Below are 22,128 nucleotides of genomic sequence, written 5' to 3'. Positions count from 1 at the left end.
GCTGATAAAATGTATATCTGGTCTATTATGGTGACACTTGGTATCATTTGGTCTCCATGTCCTCTCTGATCAGGTGTCAGTTAGTCAGAAGCTCAAAAGCCACAAACTCGTCTTCGTACACCTTTGTGGTTATTCAACCACAAATTACCCAGAATGTGTTGTCAGATGTCTGGATCTGATGTTATCACAGAAACAAGCTGAGCAAACGTTGGACAGCCCAGTTCCCACCCGCTGCATCCTGTCCTGTGTTCACTTGAGAGTCTGTGAATCTCTGATTTAAAATGGAATGGCTCCATCCATTATTATTGCACTAGTTTTAAATCCCCTGGTCTGTTTGTTAAGGGGATTCAGCTCTGTATATAACCGTGCCTTTATTAACATAGTGGGATTCAAACTGGCACACACATCAAGGAAGTTTAAGGGACAATGGGCTTAATTGCAAGTAAAACTTTTTCAAAATACATTTATTCAGGAATTGATGGATTTACACCACCAATCTACAGTACTAGAGTAGAAACTTCACTGTACACTGTAAAAGCTTTAACATAAGACTGGATATTTTTAGTATTGGTATCAGCATATTTGTTTTGAGACATTAACGAGTGATTTTTGCATTTGTTTGGTCGTCACCCCACTCCCTCTCTCTGTCTCTCCATCCTCTCTCGCAGTGGGATTCCTGGGAAGAAATGTGGATCCATCATCTTCACAGCTGAGGAGCTAAGTAACTGTCGGGTTAGTATCACATTATTCCCAGGACGCTAACATGCACACAGACACCAGTACCCTGAAGGTGTTAGCACCACAGTCTGAACTCAAGGACATTTCAGCAGCTGCACAGATTTCATTGTCTTGTCATTTGCTTCAATTGAGAGGAAAGTAAATTTGTACTTTTCTTTCCAAATACTGGTGAGAGCTGCTTATGAATTATTTATCCAGTGCTCCAGTGATTTATACAGTGCTCATTTCTTGCCATAGCTTATAAATAACTGGAAGCTCAAAACACAGAGAGAGGCACATGCCTGAATAGACATACAACGTACAGTAGGTAGGCATATGGTAAATGGACTTGTACGTATAGCGCTTTTCTAGTTGCGCTCTACACTGTATATCGCATTCATCCTTTCACACACACATTCATACAGCGCTAGACCGCATTTGAAAGCTAATCATTCACACACCCAATGCACAACTGTGATAAGCAGAAAAAAAAGATTGCAGGATGCACAGATTTCCACCGATGTCCACTGTCTCCTCCTCTATTTGACCTTCTTTCCTTGTCACTTTTCCCCTGTTCAAATAAAAAACTGTTGACCCAAGTAATATTTCTTGTAATCATACTCTTGAAAGTCACAGTGTAATCAGCCATTGCATTCTGCATCGCTTTCTTTTAGCAAGTTGTTGCAGCTGTAGATCCGTTTGTAGGAGGCTGCTTTATGTAATCTCAATCTGTGCAAAACAGAGCTACGACTTCTAAAAGGTAATAAAAGATGAGCCAAGTGTTGTTGTTCTCACAGGACATCGCCACCATGCAGTTTTGCGCCAACAAGCTGGACAAAAAGGATTTCTTCGGCAAGTCTGACCCTTTCCTTGTCTTCTACCGGAGCAATGAGGATGGCACGTAAGTGTTTCTTTTTTTAAATTTTAGATGTGTGGGCCTACTGCTGTTTAGTTTATCTATCAGTTCAAATCAGACATTGCTGATGGATCCAGTGCTTTGTTCTTGTCAGTGTAAGTGGCAGGTTGAATACATTTTAAAAATGTAAAAATAGTATTAGCCCAGAATTTCAATCTTCCAAAGACACACAATTTTCTTTTGAATAGAGGTTTGACCTTTATTCCATCCATCGGTCAACAAAGGGATCAAAGAGATCAGTTACAATTGGATATAAAAAATTATCATAGAAAAATGGAATTAGCATCATATTTTAAAAGCAGCACAAAAAGGGATCAACCAAGATTCACACCACAAACAATTGGAAACCACCACAGGCTAAGTCTTTATTGACTCTGTCGCAGCAACAACATCCTCTCTGCTAATGGAGAGCTTGTTTCCTTTCATCAACAAATATTTTAGGATCATATTTTTTTCCCTGATTATTATTATTATTATTTTTTTACGTTTGTTTGTCTAGGTTCACCATCTGCCACAAGACTGAGGTGATCAAGAACAATCTGAATCCTGTTTGGAAGTCATTTACCATCCCTGTTCGAGCGCTTTGTAATGGAGACTATGACAGGTGAGCAGTGTTGGGAACGTTACTTTTAAAAAGTAATTAGTTATAGTTACTAATTACTTCTCCCAAAAAGTAACTGAGTTAGTAACTCCACTACTTCACTATAATAGTAACTAGTTACCAGGGAAAGTAACTATTGCGTTACTTTTTCTTTCTTTTTTTTAAGTTTAAATATGTCGAAGAATTTGGATTTTTTTTCTCTCATTTTTAAATTGCATTTTATTGTTTTCATATATTTCACTGATCGCAATTATGAAAATCGACTTAAATTTCGGGTTAGGGTTAGCAACTAACATTAACAACCCAACCCAAACAGTCTGACAGACCATTTTCTTTTGTAAATAACTTTACATTAAAGCTACAGGTCTCTCAGTCCATGACTTCTCCTAAATATGTGTTTGATGGTGTCTGAAGCCTACAACTTAATACAATGAAACACTCAATTTCTGAGCATTTATTCCTTGGACCGCCAAAGTGGTCATATTGACCGCTTCATATAAACAGCTGAAATAGACCATTTTTGCTTTGGTAACTGAGGTAACTCTCCAGGCATCCCTTGAGACTGAATCCATCTCATCTTCTCAGCAGGTGTTTTTCTATGGCTTTGCGGCCTCTTTCACACAGCATCAAATCTCATGTTGTGGTCACATGTGGGGAGCTTTCTGTAATGAATCTGTTTTGAAGACAAGCAGCACTATAGACTGCTTGATATTGTATAGACTAAGTGCGAAGCAGCAGGGTTGGACTCTGTGGTAGTCAGAATAATGCCAGCAGTCGGCCATGTTCTCAGTTTGGGGCCAGTGCCGGTGTTATTGAGACCAACACAGAGGCAATGCAGCAGTAGTCACACAAATCTCACAGACACCTGAATTCTGAATGATACTAGCATTGTTCCACATCTTCCACTCATCTTAAACAAAACACAAGCCAAGCTCAACATTCAATCTTTTTTTTTTCACTTTAATTTTTATTGAGAATTTTTCCTTTACAAAGGTGCAACAACTCAATCAAAATAATACTAAAACAAGTTTTAAAAAAACACATAAAAAACACATGGGAGTCACTTTCAAAGCAATCTGTCCATATTCCATTTTCTTTTCCTCAATCAAGTTTTTTGTTTTGTCGTTGTTTAGTCATAAATATTGTCCATCTCATCCATTTCTCTTTGAACTGAGCTTCCTGTAGCCTTAAGCAGTGTATCATTTTTTCCATTGTGTAGATTTCCTCTACCAGGTGAGTCCATTGTTCTTGTGTAGGGATGCCTTCCCTTCCCCATTTCTTCGTGATAGCTTTCTTAGCTGCTGTTAGTAATATTTTTACCAGGTATCTGTCCTTCGTTCTTATATTTTCTTCACATAGGTTACACAAATACAATACTGTACAAGACATTGGAATCTTATATCCAAGTATTTTCAACAATGCATCGTGCAACATTTTCCAGAACCATCTGATTTTATCACATTTCCAGAAAATGTGCGAGTGATCCACATTCATTATTCCACAGTCTCTCCTCAACATTCAATCTTAAACCTTGTAAAAGCAAAGGAGGACGAAAGTGCTCACCTTTTTCTTCAAAAATGTACATGTAAGTTGGAACCAGCAGGCTCGGAGAAGTGGTAGTGAGAGCTGGACACACTTTTAGTATTCAGTGAGAGCAGGAGGCTCAAAGTATAGAATAATAAGAACCTTGAAATTTGGGGACATTAAGGGATAGATAAACTAGATCAGATAAATGGTCTAGCTAATGGATGGCTGGATGGATGGTTAGATTTGATACTCCATAATGCTAAAATGTATTTATTTTTATTTCAGGCATTAATATTAGGTGATGTTACCTGATTTGTCTGTAATCTGTAAAGACAGTGACAATCATTTTTGGTTTTAAGATTAACATACTTTGATGTAAGAAAACATTCATCCAAGTTTATCTGCCCTTTTCTTTCTTTCTTTCTTTCTTTCTTTCTTTCTTTCTTTCTTTCTTTCTTTCTTTCTTTCTGATCCACATTTTCCTCTCTCTGTGAATCTCCAGGTCGGTGAAGGTGGATGTATACGACTGGGACCGAGATGGGAGGTAATATTTCCTCACTCAGACCCTATCAAATTTGTTCTTGGTCCTTTTTTATTTTCCTTAATCCACCACCATGAATCTCTCAAAATGTCTGACCTGAGAATTTCGGTAACACTTGACTTGAAGGTCTTTACTTGAAGTGTCATTCACATTAGGAACGGTGCTACGAATCAACCAACCAGTCAGAAAATTGTCCCAAACCAGTTAGATTATGGTTACAAATCAATGGGAATACAGCTATATAACAACTAAACAGTAAGTTTTGTTTTAGTCAGATGACGTGCATGTAAATGCTAACCCACTCAATGCATATACACATCTCTTTATGGTAGGGATGCATATACGTATCTGGTAGTCTTGTTATTTAATTAAACAGTTTTATCAGTACAATTACAGTTTTGCTTCTAACACAGTAACCCAAACACTGCTGACAACAGCAGTAACATTTCTTTACAAATCATTTACAAACTTACTCTCTCTGTCTCTTGCAGTCATGACTTTATCGGAGAGTTCACCACCAGCTACAGAGAACTGTCTAGAGGTCAAAGCCAGTTCAATGTCTATGAGGTAGGATGAAAGCGCTGCAAAGAAAAAAATTCATCCTAGATTTTCTGCAAAACCCTATATGTTCCTATAAAGGATATAAAAATTCAGTGTATTGGAAAATTGGTCCTGCACTGAATCACTTCACATTTCTGCTCTGTTGAAAAGCTGACTCCTTGTTTCCTGTCCGGTGCTCAAGGTTTTGAATCCAAAAAAGAAAGGCAAGAAGAAGAAATATGTCAATTCAGGAACGGTAAGACCTGTTGGAGTGCGTTTCATCAGCATCTGTCACATTTCAAAGACACGACTCGTAGTAGCAGTACATTTCTGAGTATTGAATGGATTGTATCTGCCATTATCCCCCTGTTTCCATCCCCCCTCTCTTCCTGTTTCCCTTTGTGCTCTCTCTGTCTTCAAGGTGACTCTGCTGTCTTTCAAAGCAGAGTCAGAATACACATTTGTTGACTTCATCAGAGGAGGGTAAGAGCCCAGTCTCTGTTCATAATATATTAATATTTTATCAGTTTGCATGTTCTTTCCATGCATGCGTGGGTTCTCTCAGGGTTAATTGGAAACTCTAATTTGCCCGTAGGTGTGAATGTGAATGGTTGTCTGTGTCTGTATATGTCAGCCCTGTGATTGCCTGGCGACCTGTGCAGGTTGTACCCCGCCTCTCACCCTAAGTCAGCTGAGATAGGCTCCAGCTTCCCCGTGACGTAAAGACGAATGAATGAATAATATTCTATCAGTGCAAAGTGGGACCTTGAACAGTTAATTAAATGATAATATGTAAACACAAATAGGCTACAGCAAATGCTCCCTGGTGAAATCCTGCAAGATTGCGATTTGCAAAAGCAATTGAGAGAAGAGAAAGATTGCTTTGCACTAATATTTTGTAGATTTGATGTTGCAGTGAGCTAGTTGGTCAATTCCCCGTAACATTATTAAGTGGGCAAAGGTAAACCAGATTGCCAGGCTACCAAACGTCTTTTTCATGTTTTCTCCAGAGCATTTTAGCATTTGAAGGAATGTTTGCGGAAACCAATGTTGCTTTTAAAAAGCTGGCGATGATGTCTTGTTTTTACCGTCAAAAAGAAGAAATCCTGTTATGGTAGACTTCCTGCCATCTAGGCTTAGTTCTTTATGACCTGGGTTCAAATCCAGTTTATGGCCCTGTGCTGCATGTCCTCCACTCTTTGCACTTCCCATTCTCTCTTGTACTGTCACTGTAGTAAATGGCAGAAAAAATAACTTAAAAATCATGATTTAAGAAATAATTCATAGCCATAACTTCCAAGTAGATTGCTGGATATGATTTTCCACCGTCTGGGCAGCTCTGTTCATTTTAATACAACGAATGTCACCTTGTGGAGACTTTACTTAATCAATTACAATGAGCAGTTCTGTCTGCTTTATCTACAGGGCTGAAGTTCAGGGCATCAAGTGCAATGTGGTCATGTCTGCAACTTTTTGGGGGGGTGTTTTGTAGGGTCTTATAACCTGAGGCGGATTTGCATTTTACAGTTTTAAAATTGCCAGTCCAGTATTTTTAGACCAAATATGGCTAAATTAGACTAGTTTTAGGTCAAGACATAAAGTATTCATTCGTCTCCCAGCAGAGTGCTGTCGCAGGGTTTCAAAAAGCATTTAAACCTTGATCTTCGGGAAAATACATAGAGAAAGTGTAAATGAACAGTGAATGAGTGAGTGAATTGAAATATGGAATGAAAATGGGACTTTCTAGTGTCTAGTGTGCATGTCATTTGTTGTAATATACGTTTTGAATGAAAAAAGTCAACAGCAATTAATAATTTAAAGTTGTTGACTTTCAACTGTGGTTAACTCAATTTAAAAACACTTACTTGTGTTTTAATTGATACTGATGAGCTCAATCTCCCACCAGGACACAACTCAACTTCACTGTGGCCATAGACTTCACAGCCTCGAATGGTAGGTCAACACATCAGGTCAGGTCGACACATCTGTTGTTTTCTGTTTTAAAGTGTGTGATTATCTTGACTTTTACTGTTCTCCTCTGGGGATGAGAAAAGAAAGTACTTCATATTTCTCCTATACTGTAGAGGGTTGACAATTAGATTGGAAATTGGTGATCACAAATAGGGGCTGTGACCTCATAAAACATGCTTTTGCATCTTTACATGCCAGTGCACAGCAGCGAATGTATGAAAAGGTGTTTTCAGATTTCATATCCTACAAATAATTTCGACAAAGGATTTAGTTGTCGTGATTTTTTTTAAAAGTCCTCTTCCTCCATGATTTTGTCTAAACCCTCTGTTTTCCTTGAAGGTAACCCATCCCAACCAACCTCACTGCACTATATGAGCCCGTACCAAATGAATGCGTATGCCATGGCTCTGAAAGCCGTAGGGGAGATCATCCAGGACTACGATAGTGACAAACTCTTCCCAGCATATGGCTTTGGAGCAAAGCTTCCTCCAGATGGCAAGATCTCCCACGCCTTCCCACTGGTAAGAGACTCTGACAGAGCTGAACATCGCTTTAGGCTGACTCGTGTCAGCTCTGACTGAATCACTGGATGTGCTGATCAGATGTTAGGTCTAATATAGAGCCGTATTCATTATAAAATAAAAGGCTGAAAATAAGGTGTTATTTTACAAGCAGTCATCAATCATGACTATAGTAATTCCAAAATATGAATAATCAGTCAAATTAGCATTCAAATAACAGACAAACATCAATTAGCTTTCAAATTAGAAAGATAATGACCCAAATTACCCGTTGTCGAGTCGATCAAAAGAAAAGTGGCACAATCCCACTAAATGCAAGAACTGTGAAGTAATCTTGCAAAGTGGATGACTGAGTCGGAGGGAGAGAACAAGAAGGTAGGAGGAAGAAAATGCTATGAATCACGCTACATCAAGAGAGGAGAAGTTATGTGTTTGATGATGTGGCAGTGATGGAGAAACAATATGGATCAGACAGAGAATAGTACAGAGGGACATTTTAATGATGCACTGCTGTCAGCCAGTGAGAGGGCAACTGTACCAATTACAGGGCAGTGAGATGAAAAAAAAAAGAAGGATCTTTTGAGTCTCTAAAGTAGAGACCCCAAAGTGTGATGCAGCACCACCCCAGCATCACCCAGCAAGAGGTGGCCCCACCCCTCATACATAATCAAGCATGAAGCTCTCCTGTTTTTGTAGCAAACACAACAATTAAAGTGTGTGACCTGAGAGGAGGCAATTTCTGGTCCACTCAAGTTGATGGAGACTTGTTTAGACTTTTCTGATGGGTTCAGAAGATCCTGGCTCCTCTTTTTCACAGTTGACTGAACCCTATCTGATGTATCACTGGTGTGTTAATGTTAGGGAATTGCCATATGTGTAGAGGAAAAAACAATGTATGTGTTTTAAAGCTGTTTGAGTTGTTAAGACCAGGAATTTGCTATAAAAAATTAAGGCAATTTACTGTATACCCACCTCCAACACCTCCTGGACGAAATTAAAGGACAATTCCAGGCGAATTCAACTCGGGGGTGTATTTTCCTATCATTTTAGGTCTAAAAGAAGGAATCTGAAGATTTTCAGTTTAATTGCTCCTGTTTTGCGGTAGCTGCATCTGTCCCCGCATCGCCACGGCAGCAATGAATGGGAGTGGATGTAAGTTCCGCTGTTTAGGCTGTTTCCAGCCCTCAAAGCCGCAATTTTTTTCCACAGACAGAGTCAGATGGCGACTCAAACATGCACCGAGAAGTTTATTTATGTTTGTAAAACTAGATCTAATTCAAAGTCTCCCGGAGTCTCGCGCGAGCCTGAAGTTGCAGTGCTGGTGTGTTCAGGTGCAGTCGGAGCTACCGCTTGTGTCATAAACACAGGAATATCAACTCTTTACTTGCTTCAAGTGTACATTTTTTTCCACAGACAGCGTCAGGTGGCTACTCAAAGATGCGCCGAGAAGTTTTTTTTACTTGAAGCAAGTAAAGAGTTGATATTCCTGTGTTTATGACACAAACGGTAGCTTTTCCCACTGCATGTGAACACACCGCGCACGGCAACTGGGTCTCGCGCGAGACTCCGGGAGACTTTGAATTAGATCTAGTTTTACAAACATGTCGGCTTGCTTGCAGTAAATAAACTTCTCGGTGCATGTTTGAGTAGCCATCTGACGCTGTCTGTGGAAAAAAAATGCGGCTTTGAGGGATGTAAACAGCCTAAACAGCGGAACTTACATCCACTCCCATTCATCGTTGCCGTGGCGATGTGGGGACAGACGCAACTACCGCAAAACAGGAGCAATTAAACTGAAAATCTTCAGATTCCTTCTTTTAGACCTAAAATGATAGGAAAATACACCCCCGAGTTGAATTTGCCTGGAATTGTCCTTTAATAATGTCATGGTGGCACCATGATTGAAGAAAAGGAAGAAGTTTTCTATTTTCTACGTTTTTTCTATCTTCTAATTCAGCCACTTTTGGGAGTAAACAGTGGCCAGTCTGAATCTGTGTTGGAGGACACTTGTTTCCCATGATGAACTGTATTAAGGGAATAAACAAAGAAAATGTGGAATGGTACATTACAGTGAGTTTACTAATAAATACCTGCTGTACTGTAATTCTTTCAGATTTGACCAGATTCCACACATTCAAAAACAAAAAGCCAAGGGAACAAATCAGGACAAACTGGCTCCCTTTAAATAGACTCAGTGGTTTTTTCACAAACTCACCTGCCTCTCTTGCAGAACTCAAATACAGAAAACCCAAACTGCACAGGGATCGAGGGTGTGTTAGAAGCATATTTCCAGAGCTTGCGAACAGTTCAGCTCTACGGCCCTACCAACTTCGCTCCTGTCATCAACCAGGTGGCTCGGTGAGACACACACACACGCACACGCACACACAAATCCAGCTTTATGTGAACTTAAAACCATCCTCAACCTCTTCATTACAGTTGCAAATAGCCACGTGAACACATATGGAAAGCTACACTCACACACGCCTGGCTGTGCATTAAATAACCACATTTCCATGACTTCCTGTGCTGTCGTAGAAAGCCAGGTGTATTCATGTCATGAATACAAACAGTAGATGTCTTAAATGACTTTATGGCAAATAGCTGCTGATATTGTCTTTGTCTTTAGTAGTTTTTCAGATATATTCAGATTTAACAGTGATGTGTATTGAACTGGAGTGAGGTTGGAATAATTTGAGCAATTTTATTTCACACTGCTAATATTTCTTCTGTAACTAAAATGCCTACAGATTCAAAATAGCAACACTTATCTTTGTGGTGATAAAATGACCGAGACACAAAACCACAATAGAGTGACGCAAACCCACACCTCCACACAAAGTATGGGGAGGTGGAGCTTTTATGTGCTGTTGTTGGAGAGTTACACATGCCAGGTATTGGTATTATTTCATATAAGAATATTGAAAGTTGTATTAGAAAAATTAATGAAGTTATTATTTCCTCATATACCAGAGGACTGTATATATAACATGTAGTGTGCACATAATTTTCTGCTGATTATTCTCTGCAGCCACAATCAGAGTTTAATTAACATAAATAGACAGGGATAATTCAACAAAGTGTGTCTTCCTGTTATACCCTGCAGCAACATTTCGCACAACAAATATCAGCAATAAAACTTTTGAGGGGATTCTGGGTGATTATTAGGCTACCTGCTGTTGTGTTTTAGCTCCTGTATGAAGCAATAATGTCCCTCAACAGCTGAATTGGCTTGTGGTTGGATAATTAAAGAGAGTGTAGCAATGCTGTGTTGTTCTTCTATTGGCTGCAAAATATTTACTTGTCCTCCATTGGGAGAGACAGAGAATATTAAAGTTAATATCCTCACTCCATGCCCTGGCATCTTGTTTCTTACTTGTAACCCCAGATATTTTTATCTTTGTGTTCTTCACTTCCTCCTCCCCCACATACTTGATTTTCTCACCGTTCCTTGCCCTCCAATTTTGTTATCTCCCATCTGCGTCCCTTGCTTCTCATTCTCCAGTTCTCCTCTTTTAACTCTTGTCGGTCCAGAACTTCCTCATTCAGCTCCCTGTCCCTCCCCACCTTTTCCTCCACCTCTACAATGCTGTTGTCGTCCATGTGGGAAGATTAGAGTAATGATAAAAAACAAAGAGAGTGAGGAGTAGGAGGTGGAAGATTTTTGGTGTAATCCATATGCACATAAATATACTTGTGAAATATGCTGCAACTTATCAGAATATTACTATATCACAGCCAGTGAAAAATACACTGGTTCTCTCCAAATTTTACTGTTTTAAACTATCTTGCGTCTATTTATTGCCGTGTTGTGTGTCTGTGGTGGCACAAGAGCTGTCTAAACAAATTACACAAGAACAAATACAATTCAGATCAGAGTCTACATTGTGTTTCCCTTATTTGGATTCACAATATTTGTAGACATCACCACACAACTCAATATCAACTCTGCCAAAGTGTAACTTTGGGTACAAATCCCAATGAAGCTTTTAGACAAAGTGTATTTAACCAACCCTGCCCTAACAGATTAGCTGCCCCTAAAAAACAACACTTTTTCAGACTACACCTCAACTACACCTTAGTAGGCTACTTACTGTATATCTTGTTAAAGCAACTACAAAGAACTTTTAACTGGATTTGCACAAGTCTCTAGTTTCTGCTGATGTCTCTGTACGACCTACAACAGCAAATGAGCCCACGGGCGGGAAGATAGACTATTTCTTAATAGCGTAACTGTATACCTTTTGGAGAAAGTGGTCTGGTTGGTCCACCGGACGAAAAAAATGTAAGGCACTCAGACCGGAGATGGCACGCGCAAGCCAGGAGGTGTGTCCTTACGACCAGGCCCGGCCCCTGGCATAAACACTCTATGCGGTTGTTTAGGGCCACAGCCGTTAGGTGGGGGGCCACATGATCAGAAAGGTACCGGGGTTCATTCAAGTCATTTAAACATCCTGAGGTCTGCACGTGCGCTATGAGCTTTATATGTAATTTGAAGTCAATATTCAGCTTCTTTTATCTCACATTTGAGACATTTGGTGAAAATAGAACGGCAGAATGAAAACATTTGTGCTCAAAAAACTTACAAAATTTAATTTTAGACTTGTTTTCTACACTTATCTATTACTGTATTCATATCCTATTTCAAGCACCAAAACAGTTCATTCTCATGACTGAAGGAGTGTTTTCACAAGGGATTTGACATTTTTCAAAAAGCAGACCTCAAATTTCCAGCATTTGGCCTAAATTATTTCTTTCTACAGTGTTCTAGGACAAACTGGCCTCAGTGTGCTTACAGCAGAGGTTCTAATATTTAGACATAAAACACTTGAGTATTGTTACATCTGCAAGTATCTTAAAAAGATAAATTTAAGAAAATATGTAAAAGTCGAGAAAATGGCCTCAAACCTCAGAGGGCATAAACACGTCTGTATTCAGTTTTAACCAGTGATTTGGTGTTTGCGCTTAGAGTGCAGGGCCACAAACAAAAATCTTGTTTAGGGGGCCACCAAAATCCTTACGACAATATGCGCTGGAGCTCATGGGTTCCGGCAAAACACTACCGCTTTTGTCCACAGGGGTCGCCAAAATCAGCACAAAATGAAAGTTCTTTATAGTTGCTTTAAAAAAAACACACACATTACAATAGCACTGACTTTGTTCATGCCTGGTACGCTTTAAAACAAGTCTTAATCCAGCACTGACCTGTTAATTCAGGCATGGGCAACCTATTCCACAAAGGGCCTGGTTGTGGTTGCAGGTTTTTGTTCCAACCAACCAAGAGCACACAGTTTGACCAATCAACTGTCTGAGGACTGAGACTAGTTGATTAAATGAGTCAAGAAGAGTGTTGCTGCTTGGTTGAAAACCTGCAGCCAAACTGGCCCTTTGTGGAATAGGTTGCTCTTGCCTGTATGTATGTAATTACTGTGTCAGAGACAACTTAAAAACAGGCACCAGTTTTATTACATAAAGATACCTGGCATATTATCCATGTATTCATATCTGTCATATTTGCATTAATAAAAATAGCACACAATGGAAAAAAGGTGTGGGCAACTGAAGTGACAGCAGCAGTTCCTGCAGAATTGAGTTTTAATAACACACTGTACAATGTGTTCCTCAGTTTTGCCTGTTGCGCCTGTTGAAGCTTTTTCCCATTATTGTGTAGATAGGGTTAGACGAAGAAGAAGACGAGAGGGGGGAAACAACAGGGATAGATGTACAACACAATAGAGGCAGGAAGGAGGGATCAAGGCAGACAGTTTGCCATTTTGCCTGTGCTCAGCCTCAGGCCACACTGAGAGTGAGAGGCAATCAAACACCAACTCAAACAGAGAGTCTTCCTTCTCCCTGCTGGAAACCTTGCAATACCTGTGGCAGACACCCACACACCATTTTACTAGGCTGATTCATGTGGACTCTTTTTTAAAAAAAAAACTGTGGTGGCACAGAAAAATTCTGCATCCTTATCTGTTTTTATCTGATTAATGACTCAGCATGTTTTCAATGATTTGTTGACCCTCTGGGCATCTCCAGCACAATCAATAGGACTTTAAATTATTAACTGTAACTGGAAATACAAAAAATTGTGATTAGATTCATACAAGGATTAAATTAAAATTGTATTTAGATGGACTCTGTGTTCCTGCCAGCAGAATTTGAGCCACTATATCAATGACTTCCTTCAAAATATCATGCTCCTATGACTTCCCTTTGCCTGGCCGGTCTCATAAAATCTTTGTTTGATTGACTCCCATCCTGCCAGATCTTTTGCTTCGTGTAATTTGTCCCTGCATTCCCTGTCTTTCTAACATTTGCTCTGTCTAATATTGTTAGAAAATGCCCAATAAATAACTGATTTTACAAGAATCAAAATTTGGGGTAGGGGGCTTGGCGCCATACATTCAAGTCAGAACAGTTGACTACTAGCATTATAGTATGTGTATTCCCATTGACACATTTAAGCAAATCATTTATTAATTCTTCTTTTTTTTTGTAACTTCCAGTACATCCAGGCTAAGGATATAATGTTAGCATTTGATTTATTTATTTATTTATTTATTTAGCACAAACAATATCATATAAATAAACAACATGAACAATCAACATTACTGGGATGTGCAAAGGGGAGGTATGAAACCCAAGAGGGCTTATATGAAAACCTCATCCAACATATTCAAAGATCAAATTTGTTACGGTTTAAAAACAATAACATAGGAAAATAATTGAACAATAATGAAAAATAAGTAGAAAAGTAAGAGATTAAACAGTAAAATATATACTCCATATAGACAGCACCTGTAAAAAAAAACAAAACCCACAGCACTTGTCACTAAATCCGATACCTTTTGGGTTAAAAGAAAAAAAAAAATTAATACATCAGATACATCAAACCATCAAATTATTCTAAAAGCAGCATGCATCAAGACCAGTCTGTCAGTGATTTGTACTATCGCATAGAAAACTGTCTTTTATCTCCGTCTTTGTGTGTATTTTATGATGTGTGTGTGTATGTTATTTGATGTCAGATGTGCTACAGAGGTGACTGACGGCTCCCAGTACTTTGTGCTCCTGATGATCACAGACGGTGTCATCTCAGACATGGCTCAGACCAAGGAAGCTGTCGTTAATGTGAGTAGATACGACAGTAGAGAAGATGTCTCCTATGGCGTATTCATCATGGAGGTTTTGTGTTTCTACATGAAACTTCTGTAGCTTGCGAACTAGGGATGTCACAATTACCTGTTTTCACAATTAATCGCGGTATTAAACGCCACAATTAATTGATCGCAAAGATTCCTAAATACCGTCACTTTAAAAAAAAAAAAAGATCATGTATGAACCGTGTCGGCAGATGTGTGCCAAAGTAAAGGTAAATGCACAGACACTGGTCCATTTACCTAACGTAGCATTGAATTGGTAGGAATTTAAATGTTAGAGTGTCATTTGTAATTGGAAAAAAAAAAAGATTAAAATTAACTTAAACATTTTGGTATCGATGACACTTCCCCTGGCGGATTAATAATTGGTCATATTTTAATAGATATTTAAAATATTTTATAATTAGTAATGTATATTTTAACTATATTTGATTTTACACATTAATAGTGTTGTGAAAGTAATTTATTTATTATTTTATTTATTTAAAGGTTTAAGGATCAGGGACATTGCACATTAATAAAAACATTTAAACAAATGTAAACATGCCAGAATTAGCCGAAAGGCTATTTTGCATCTGTTTTCCCTGGACTGATGTTAAAAGTCACCCTAAAAGAAAAAGACAATTTTTTGGATTATCAACATACAAATAATACATTCAATGATTAAAAAGCTGAATAGTGGACAAAAGACAGAGAGCTCAGTGAAGGTCCATGCATACACACACAAACTAACATAAAACTGAACTCAAACAGCAGCTGCTACAGACAAAACAGAAGCAACATTAAGCAGCAACACCAACAGAAAAAAAAAAAAAAAAGTTAATTAATTAGTTAATTAATGCATAATAATTGTGATAATCGTAATACCGTGATTATTTCTCTGACAATAATCGTACCAAGAAAATCTGTAATCGTGACATCCCTATTGCGAACTAGACTATTATACAACACTTAAGTCCTTTATTTCACTATCAGCGTTTTCAAAGCACCAGCAGGCACAGGTTTTACTACTGCATCAGACAGTTGGACACCCACAAATAGTGGGGCATACAGTATAACAACTAATGACCCAGATGTTATACTAGATCATCTCTGGTGAATTCTGTATGATGAGAGGTGGTCTTAGATCCAGTTGAGTTATAGTTACCATTTAAAGGACTCGAGGCCTTGTGGATGCATTAGCAGGGAATAACATTTAAACGAAATCTCGATGCCACGGCCCACACAGTTATTTCCAACAGGTCAAACAGATGATAAAAACTGATGAGTACAGTCAGGTCGAGGTTGGTACAAGTAAACTCATGTCTCTCCAGAAGGAAAATGAATTTCACTGTGATCTACTGTATAAACTGTACAGGCAAGCATATTAGGAAGTGTGTAAACTATGTGTTACTGCCCCCCCTGGTTTTCTCCACAGGCAGCCTCCCTACCCATGTCTATAGTCATAGTAGGAGTGGGCCCTGCTGAGTTTGATGGTAAGTGTGCGCGTGTGTGTGATATATTGGTGATCTATTTAGTCAACAGAAAAAACGAGCCTTTGCCATCCATACACATTGTAAAAATAATTATAATATATTGAGATGAGACTAATTAAATCCAGTGTGATTCCCTGCAAAGTTAGGGTTAGGGACATGCGTATTCACGGTAATAAGCGCAAATACACGGTTGCCCGTAAAGTTGGGATAAAATATTTTTTTTATGTGATTTATTCTTGATAGATGAAGTGTATATCTTCTCAAAACTTTTTTGATCAATGTCCTCCAAACATATCACTGTGAAAATTAAGGAGGAACAAAAACACTCTGGCTTCTTTTCATTCCTTTGAACCAAACACAAATGTCACTGAGCCCAGGATGTAGCAAAAGTGCCGCTGTAAAACGTGGTGGAGGGGAACATTTGCATGAGGGGAGGTGAGCACCATCATTAAAATGGCTGATTATCTACAAAAGAAAATGCCATTTAAAGAACGAGCCATACTGACTGTGTAATTGCACAATCCAAATCCTGAAAAAAAAAAAAAAAACCTTCCCATTCCCAGTTGTTGGTAACTTGCTTGCAACAGTAAAAAAGGTTTTTGTTTTTTTACTTATCTATTATATTAAGCAGATCACAGGTACTCAAAACCAATGATACATCTTGTTAGGGATATCAGCAGGTAAATAAACCCAGAGAAAAGTGCACAGCATGGGGCCTTTAACAAACCTGATTTGCAGTGAAACTAATAGTGTCTGGTTTTCTCCAGAAATTATACTTTGAATTTCGGTTAGTGTAATCTTATATCTCACAGTCTAACAGTCTTTTATATATAATATAATATAATATAATATAATATAATATAATATAATATAATATAATATAATATAATATAATATATAATATAAAGTATTCTTGCTTTTGCAGTTAAGTTGTTTATAAATTCAATTTTTAAGAAACTGTTTTGCCGACACTTGAGCAGTATATAATGCCTCTACCTGGCAGTTCACTGTTGTGATTGTTGTCTGCAGCCATGGAGGAGCTGGATGGGGATGAAGTGAGAGTGTCCTCCAGGGGACGCTTTGCTGACAGAGACATTGTTCAGGTGCTGCATATATTCATACACAACCTTAACAGACTTACGATCAAGCTGACCAGGAAATGTCTGCAGTGTTTACAGTACAATGACTTCATATGCACTTAAACTTACTATATGTGAGCTCAAATCAGGGACAGCTCTGATCTGATAGACATAATGACATCATACTACTAGCAACATAACGATAAACTGACAATTGATAAAATTAACTTTTACTGTAGTTTCAATGTCTGAATATGGCACAGACAAAATGTTGGGTCAAATTCCATTTTTCCTTGTTGAACTGAAGACACAGAAGTACAGATAGATAGACCTACTTGTTAGTGTATGCTGGATCAAGATTCTCTCTGAATCCTATTCTTGGCATATCATATTATTTGAGTAAAGACTAGAAGCCACAATGTTTTAAAAGAACAGTTTATTTCCGACAGATTTAGGCTGTCATTGACAATAATTTTAATAAATACTCAAAATGTTAAAAAATGAATGTTACTTTTTTCTGTAGTAGGATGTGCTTTTATTAGACAGTTTTGACTGTGACAAACAACATTGTAAATGCAATGAGCTGAAGCTCCAAACGTCTTCCGTGAAGCAATTCAATTTCAATTTCCAGTTTCATTTGTCACATATAATTACAAGTAATTACAGTGATATTCTTATGTACCTTCAGTCATTGAATAAGAATGCAAAAGTATAGAGATAAGATAGTTAATTCAGCAGTAATCAGGGCTGTATTTTGTTAAATGAATTCATGTGCAGTCCTGAACTATTGCATTCCTGCACTGGTAAGCCAACTGAGCCATTTTCAAATTAAGGAACATTTTCCTGTTTTTGCTTTGCTTTCTTCTCCCTTCCAGTTCGTACCTTTCCGAGACTACATCGACCGCTCAGGCAACCAGGTGCTGAGCATGGCCCGCCTGGCCAAGGACGTCCTGGCAGAGATCCCAGACCAGCTCCTGTCCTTTATGAAGAGTCGGGCAATTGAACCCCGGCCCCCTCTGTCCGCCATATCAGACAAGCCCTCAGTGTCCAATACCAGGGCAACCACCACCAAAGAATGCAAAATGCAAGCCTGAAGATACAGACGATGTGCAAGCCGGGTTGTTTCTCTGCGCCTGTGTGTGTACCTGTGTGTGTTGCATGGTTTCAGGCTCTGGTGTGCGGTGAGTGGGAGCAAGGCAAGTGGTACTTGACCAGTTAAAGCCGAAATGAAAGCAGTATCTCTCCTCCCGTTTATTATCTGATTTTGCATGTTTGCTTTCATCTTGTTTCACCCTTTTGTAGCTGCAGTCAGTTATTTCTCTGGAAGCTGGGCTGACTTGATGTAGGTGTGTCCAGTTGACAAAAATTGTTTTATGTTTGATGGATGATGAGCTACTGTATAACTAGCTTTGGACAAGAGTATTTGTCAGGCTGCTCTTGACCAAGCCTCCATTATTCTTGGATCAGTTGTTATATTGCAGTATTAACTGCACATGTGCATAGTACATCAGTGCTTGTACATAAAAAAATCACCTCGACAGTCTTTTATTCCTATCTGTTTAGAGTCATCAGCAGGGCCGTTGTATAGGGGAGAAAGGTGATGATAATTCTAGGGGCCCAGCGCCCAGTGGGGCCCATTAAAACCCCAGTAGTCTAATCTTTGTATGACTGATTTATTCTGCGTAAGACCCTGACTACAGTAATACTCATAGTACACTGTAAAAAACTCAACATCTTTCCAAGAATATTTGTCTTATTTCTTGTCCAAATGTCTCATTTCTAGTCAAAACTAATCTCTTTCCACTTAAAATAAGACTCATTACCTAAAAACTAACTTGTTTTTAGATCATTTTCACTTAAATTCACAATAAATAGAAAAATCTGCCAGTGAAAGTAAGTTTTTTGTGCTTGTAATAAGAAAGAAAAACTCCACTGCTCCACTATCAGATTTTTTCTACTTATTCCAAGTGAAAATCTGCTTGAAAGAAGTAAAACGTGTCTAAAAACAAGCTACTTTTAATATGACGTGTCTTATTTTAAGTATAATGAGATTTGTTTTGACTAGAAATTACATTTTGACTAGAAATAAGACAAATATTCTTGCTAAGATACTTGAGTTTTTGCAGTGTAATGCTGCATTAGCATCAAAACAAAGAAGGCTAAATAAAAAACGATAATACATACGTAGTCTAAGAAAAAAAAAGGAAAAGTTAGGGGGAGGGGCCCACTTTAGTATTCTTTAAGGGGGCCCAGAATTCCTAGCAACGGCCCTGGTCATCAGTATAAGTAATCCAGCAAATTAGATTTTTAAGAAACTTGTTGCAGGGAAGTGAAGACGTTAATTGAAGAGAGATTTTTTACTGCTACTGCTTCTTAGGAATGTCTCTAATGTAAACTGAAATGAACACAGCAGAGAATCCATTCAATTAGAAAGTTTGTGGCCATAATTGTTCTGACAGGATCTGAAAATGTGGAAATTACCTACTCTATTAGTGGTTTTTTCTTCTTCTTCAATATTGTAAAATCAGAGGCTTCAGCTGTTATGTATGGTAGCAGTTTTTCCCCAGTTGTCAGTTCCACCCTGGACTTTTTTGGGAACCCAATCTCCCCGCATCGCTGAAACTGCGATGAGACCAAAGCGTGTTTCTGTCCATCTGTGCCACCTCATTTTCTGAGAGACAATTCCATCTCACGGTGGTAAATGTCAAATTTATCAGAGAAATAAATCTCGAAACAGCCAGAACCAAGCTAGCTGATGTCCCTTTTCCTGTTTATCAACTCTCAGGCATTTTGAAGGCTTGAGAGTAGCACAGGGAAGCTGAAAATTGTCCATCAGAATTTAGAAACCTGCTCAGGTTGCAAGACTGGAAGAGAATTGTGTATATTATTCTATTCTGATCATGAAAGTCAATTTTCTGTGATCAAGGTCAACATTCAGAGTTGGGGTATCAGTCTGACCTGTTTTTCAGGCACCTCCAGAAAGGCAGAAACTGTACAGTTCGACAGTAACAGGCTGATGTGCAAATTATTTCAGCCCTGGTGGCAGACCTGAACATAATCTGTGTGCTGTCACTTTTCCTCCTCTGAATTGCAACTCCCCCAGCTGGGGCTTTTCATTTGGGATGAATCATTCATAAGCTGGGCACCTCTGTCTCAAACTGCCTTGAGCGTGTACCCGTTTAAAATGAATAGAGCTGGTCAGTGAGCATTTCATACAATGTGGAAAAGCACCAGAGAATATTTGAAAATATCAGGGTCACATTTTCTTTATTTTTTTTTACTGGAAAGAGGAAGAGAAACTGTGACATGAAGGTTATAATGTTCCTTTTTATTGAAATAGGTGGAGAGGTGTTGATTCCTCTGTTCATTTTGGAGTTTGATGTATTGTGTCCTACAGAAAGGTGTTTCTGTTGTTTAGCCCACACTCATTGATTTGTGGCTGTCAACATAATGCAGCAGTGGGAGACACTTTTTGCTTTCACTTCAATTTCTTGCTCTCAGAACATCATAGTCTGTCCTTTTCTAGGATCTCTTCACCCCTTAACAATGGAAATCTACACACACACACACACACACAAAAAAAAATTTGCTGTTTAAAGTTTAAGAAAGTTGTTACCAGAACCTCATCACTGCCAGTGCTTGAAAAAGTACAAACAATCCATCTGAGTAATAAATGAGTAAAATGCAATCAATACGCACAGAGACAAGTCTAGACAGACTGATGAGACCAACGCGTGTTTACTTATTAGCAAAAAACAAAAAAAACAAGTTTAAATAAACATCAGACTCCAAAGAACAGATAATTCGTTCAGAGATGTGATGCCTTGTGTTGAAGGTAAAATGAAATGCTTGCTAGTTCTGCTTCTTAGAGCTCCGTTTGTTGCCTTTTGGTGATCTGAGATGTTTTACTTGGAGAAGCTTTGGGATTGCATCAGATTTCTTCTGGGTTTGGATGTCCACTGTTGGGACCAGCTGGGAACTTGCAGGCACAGCTTTGAGTTTGGCCCTGGTTGGGTTTTAGCAGAAAGTCATCGCCTAAATATTCCTTCCTAGTCTGGATATTCAAGGGGGCAGCAGCCGGAGGATAGCCAATTGCTACAATTCAATGCGTGCAATGCCATAAATATGGTTTTTCCATGGTTGGTTTTCATCTAGGAGTCACAGGCCGTGTTAATGTTATTCTTAACTAACCCATAGACTGCCTTGTCTTACGATTGGAGCCAATGAGAGCAGTGAGGCGGAAAGGAAAGTTTACTTATTCTGTTGTTTTTGGCATAGTCGAGACCTTAAATCGAGATGTGAGACTTGTTGTGGTTGTTCAGCTGGTGGAAACACGGCTTGTCATTTGTGCATTCTGTGTGCTTGACAAAATGATTCAAAAGTCCATGAAGTGTGACTCTGTCAACCATCCAGAGGGATTAATTGGCTCTGCCTTCCGCCCCCTGCACTGGTGGTCCATTGATAAGAAAATAGCTGCGGTAGTTGACATAGAGGATTATAAAACAGGGTGGTACACTGCCTCCTGTGAGATAGAGAGCACAGGCCTTTGTATCCAGGACTTTCTGCAGATGTAAATGTGTTGAAGCCACATGAGGCAAGGCAACTATACGGTCAGTGAAGAGTAGTCACTTCCGATTTCATCTACATCAACTGCCCAGAAGGCATCGGCGTTCACCGTGGTTCGTGAATAGTGCAGTTTAGATGTTTTATTTAATAACTGAAATGACATGATGTGTTCTCACCTGACACAACAGTGAAGCATTGGACTTTGAGGACTTTGAGAGGACTTTGTCACAGTACATTAGTTTTCTAGTACTTTCTGGTGTTATACTATAAGATCAGTGGGACCACCACCCCTGTGATAAGACATTACAGCAGCCAAAATAGTACTATAGTTCATTGCCTCTTAACACAGTTTCAAAAAAAACCTGAACAATACATTTCTAAACAAAGACCAAATTCTCTGTCAGTGAGACTGTTTTCAGGGAGTTGCAATGTGTTGACTGCTTTTAAATATATATGTACACTTCCCTCGTCCCTCGTCACTTCTGCTGTTACATGGCTGCATACAGTATTT

The 22,128-nt window shown here is 38.7% G+C and overlaps 1 protein-coding gene across 2 annotated transcripts in view; it reads left to right on the top strand.

The window, feature by feature from the left end:
• Positions 1-18,412, top strand: part of LOC146987397 (copine-9-like) — a 46,874-nt gene extending 28,462 nt beyond the window's left edge. For both annotated transcript variants that reach the window (XM_085776569.1, XM_085776568.1), the window contains 14 exons: positions 669-732; positions 1,515-1,618; positions 2,133-2,237; positions 4,264-4,305; positions 4,794-4,869; positions 5,045-5,098; positions 5,264-5,325; positions 6,749-6,795; positions 7,153-7,334; positions 9,565-9,692; positions 14,366-14,468; positions 15,915-15,972; positions 17,002-17,075; positions 17,927-18,412. In XM_085776569.1, coding sequence (XP_085632695.1) covers positions 669-732; positions 1,515-1,618; positions 2,133-2,237; positions 4,264-4,305; positions 4,794-4,869; positions 5,045-5,098; positions 5,264-5,325; positions 6,749-6,795; positions 7,153-7,334; positions 9,565-9,692; positions 14,366-14,468; positions 15,915-15,972; positions 17,002-17,075; positions 17,927-18,145 — 1,318 coding nt within the window. In that variant the 3' untranslated portion in view covers positions 18,146-18,412. The remainder of the gene's footprint in view (positions 1-668; positions 733-1,514; positions 1,619-2,132; positions 2,238-4,263; positions 4,306-4,793; positions 4,870-5,044; positions 5,099-5,263; positions 5,326-6,748; positions 6,796-7,152; positions 7,335-9,564; positions 9,693-14,365; positions 14,469-15,914; positions 15,973-17,001; positions 17,076-17,926) is intronic.
• Positions 18,413-22,128: the final 3,716 nt, after the last annotated feature.

The sequence above is a fragment of the Trachurus japonicus genome, chromosome 5 (genome assembly GCF_045865225.1).
Source record: "Trachurus japonicus isolate A0001 chromosome 5, Traja_1.0".
NCBI classification, from domain to species: domain Eukaryota; kingdom Metazoa; phylum Chordata; class Actinopteri; order Carangiformes; family Carangidae; genus Trachurus; species Trachurus japonicus.
Note: the sequence above shows the minus strand (reverse complement) of the source record. Positions and strands in the feature narration are given on the sequence as shown.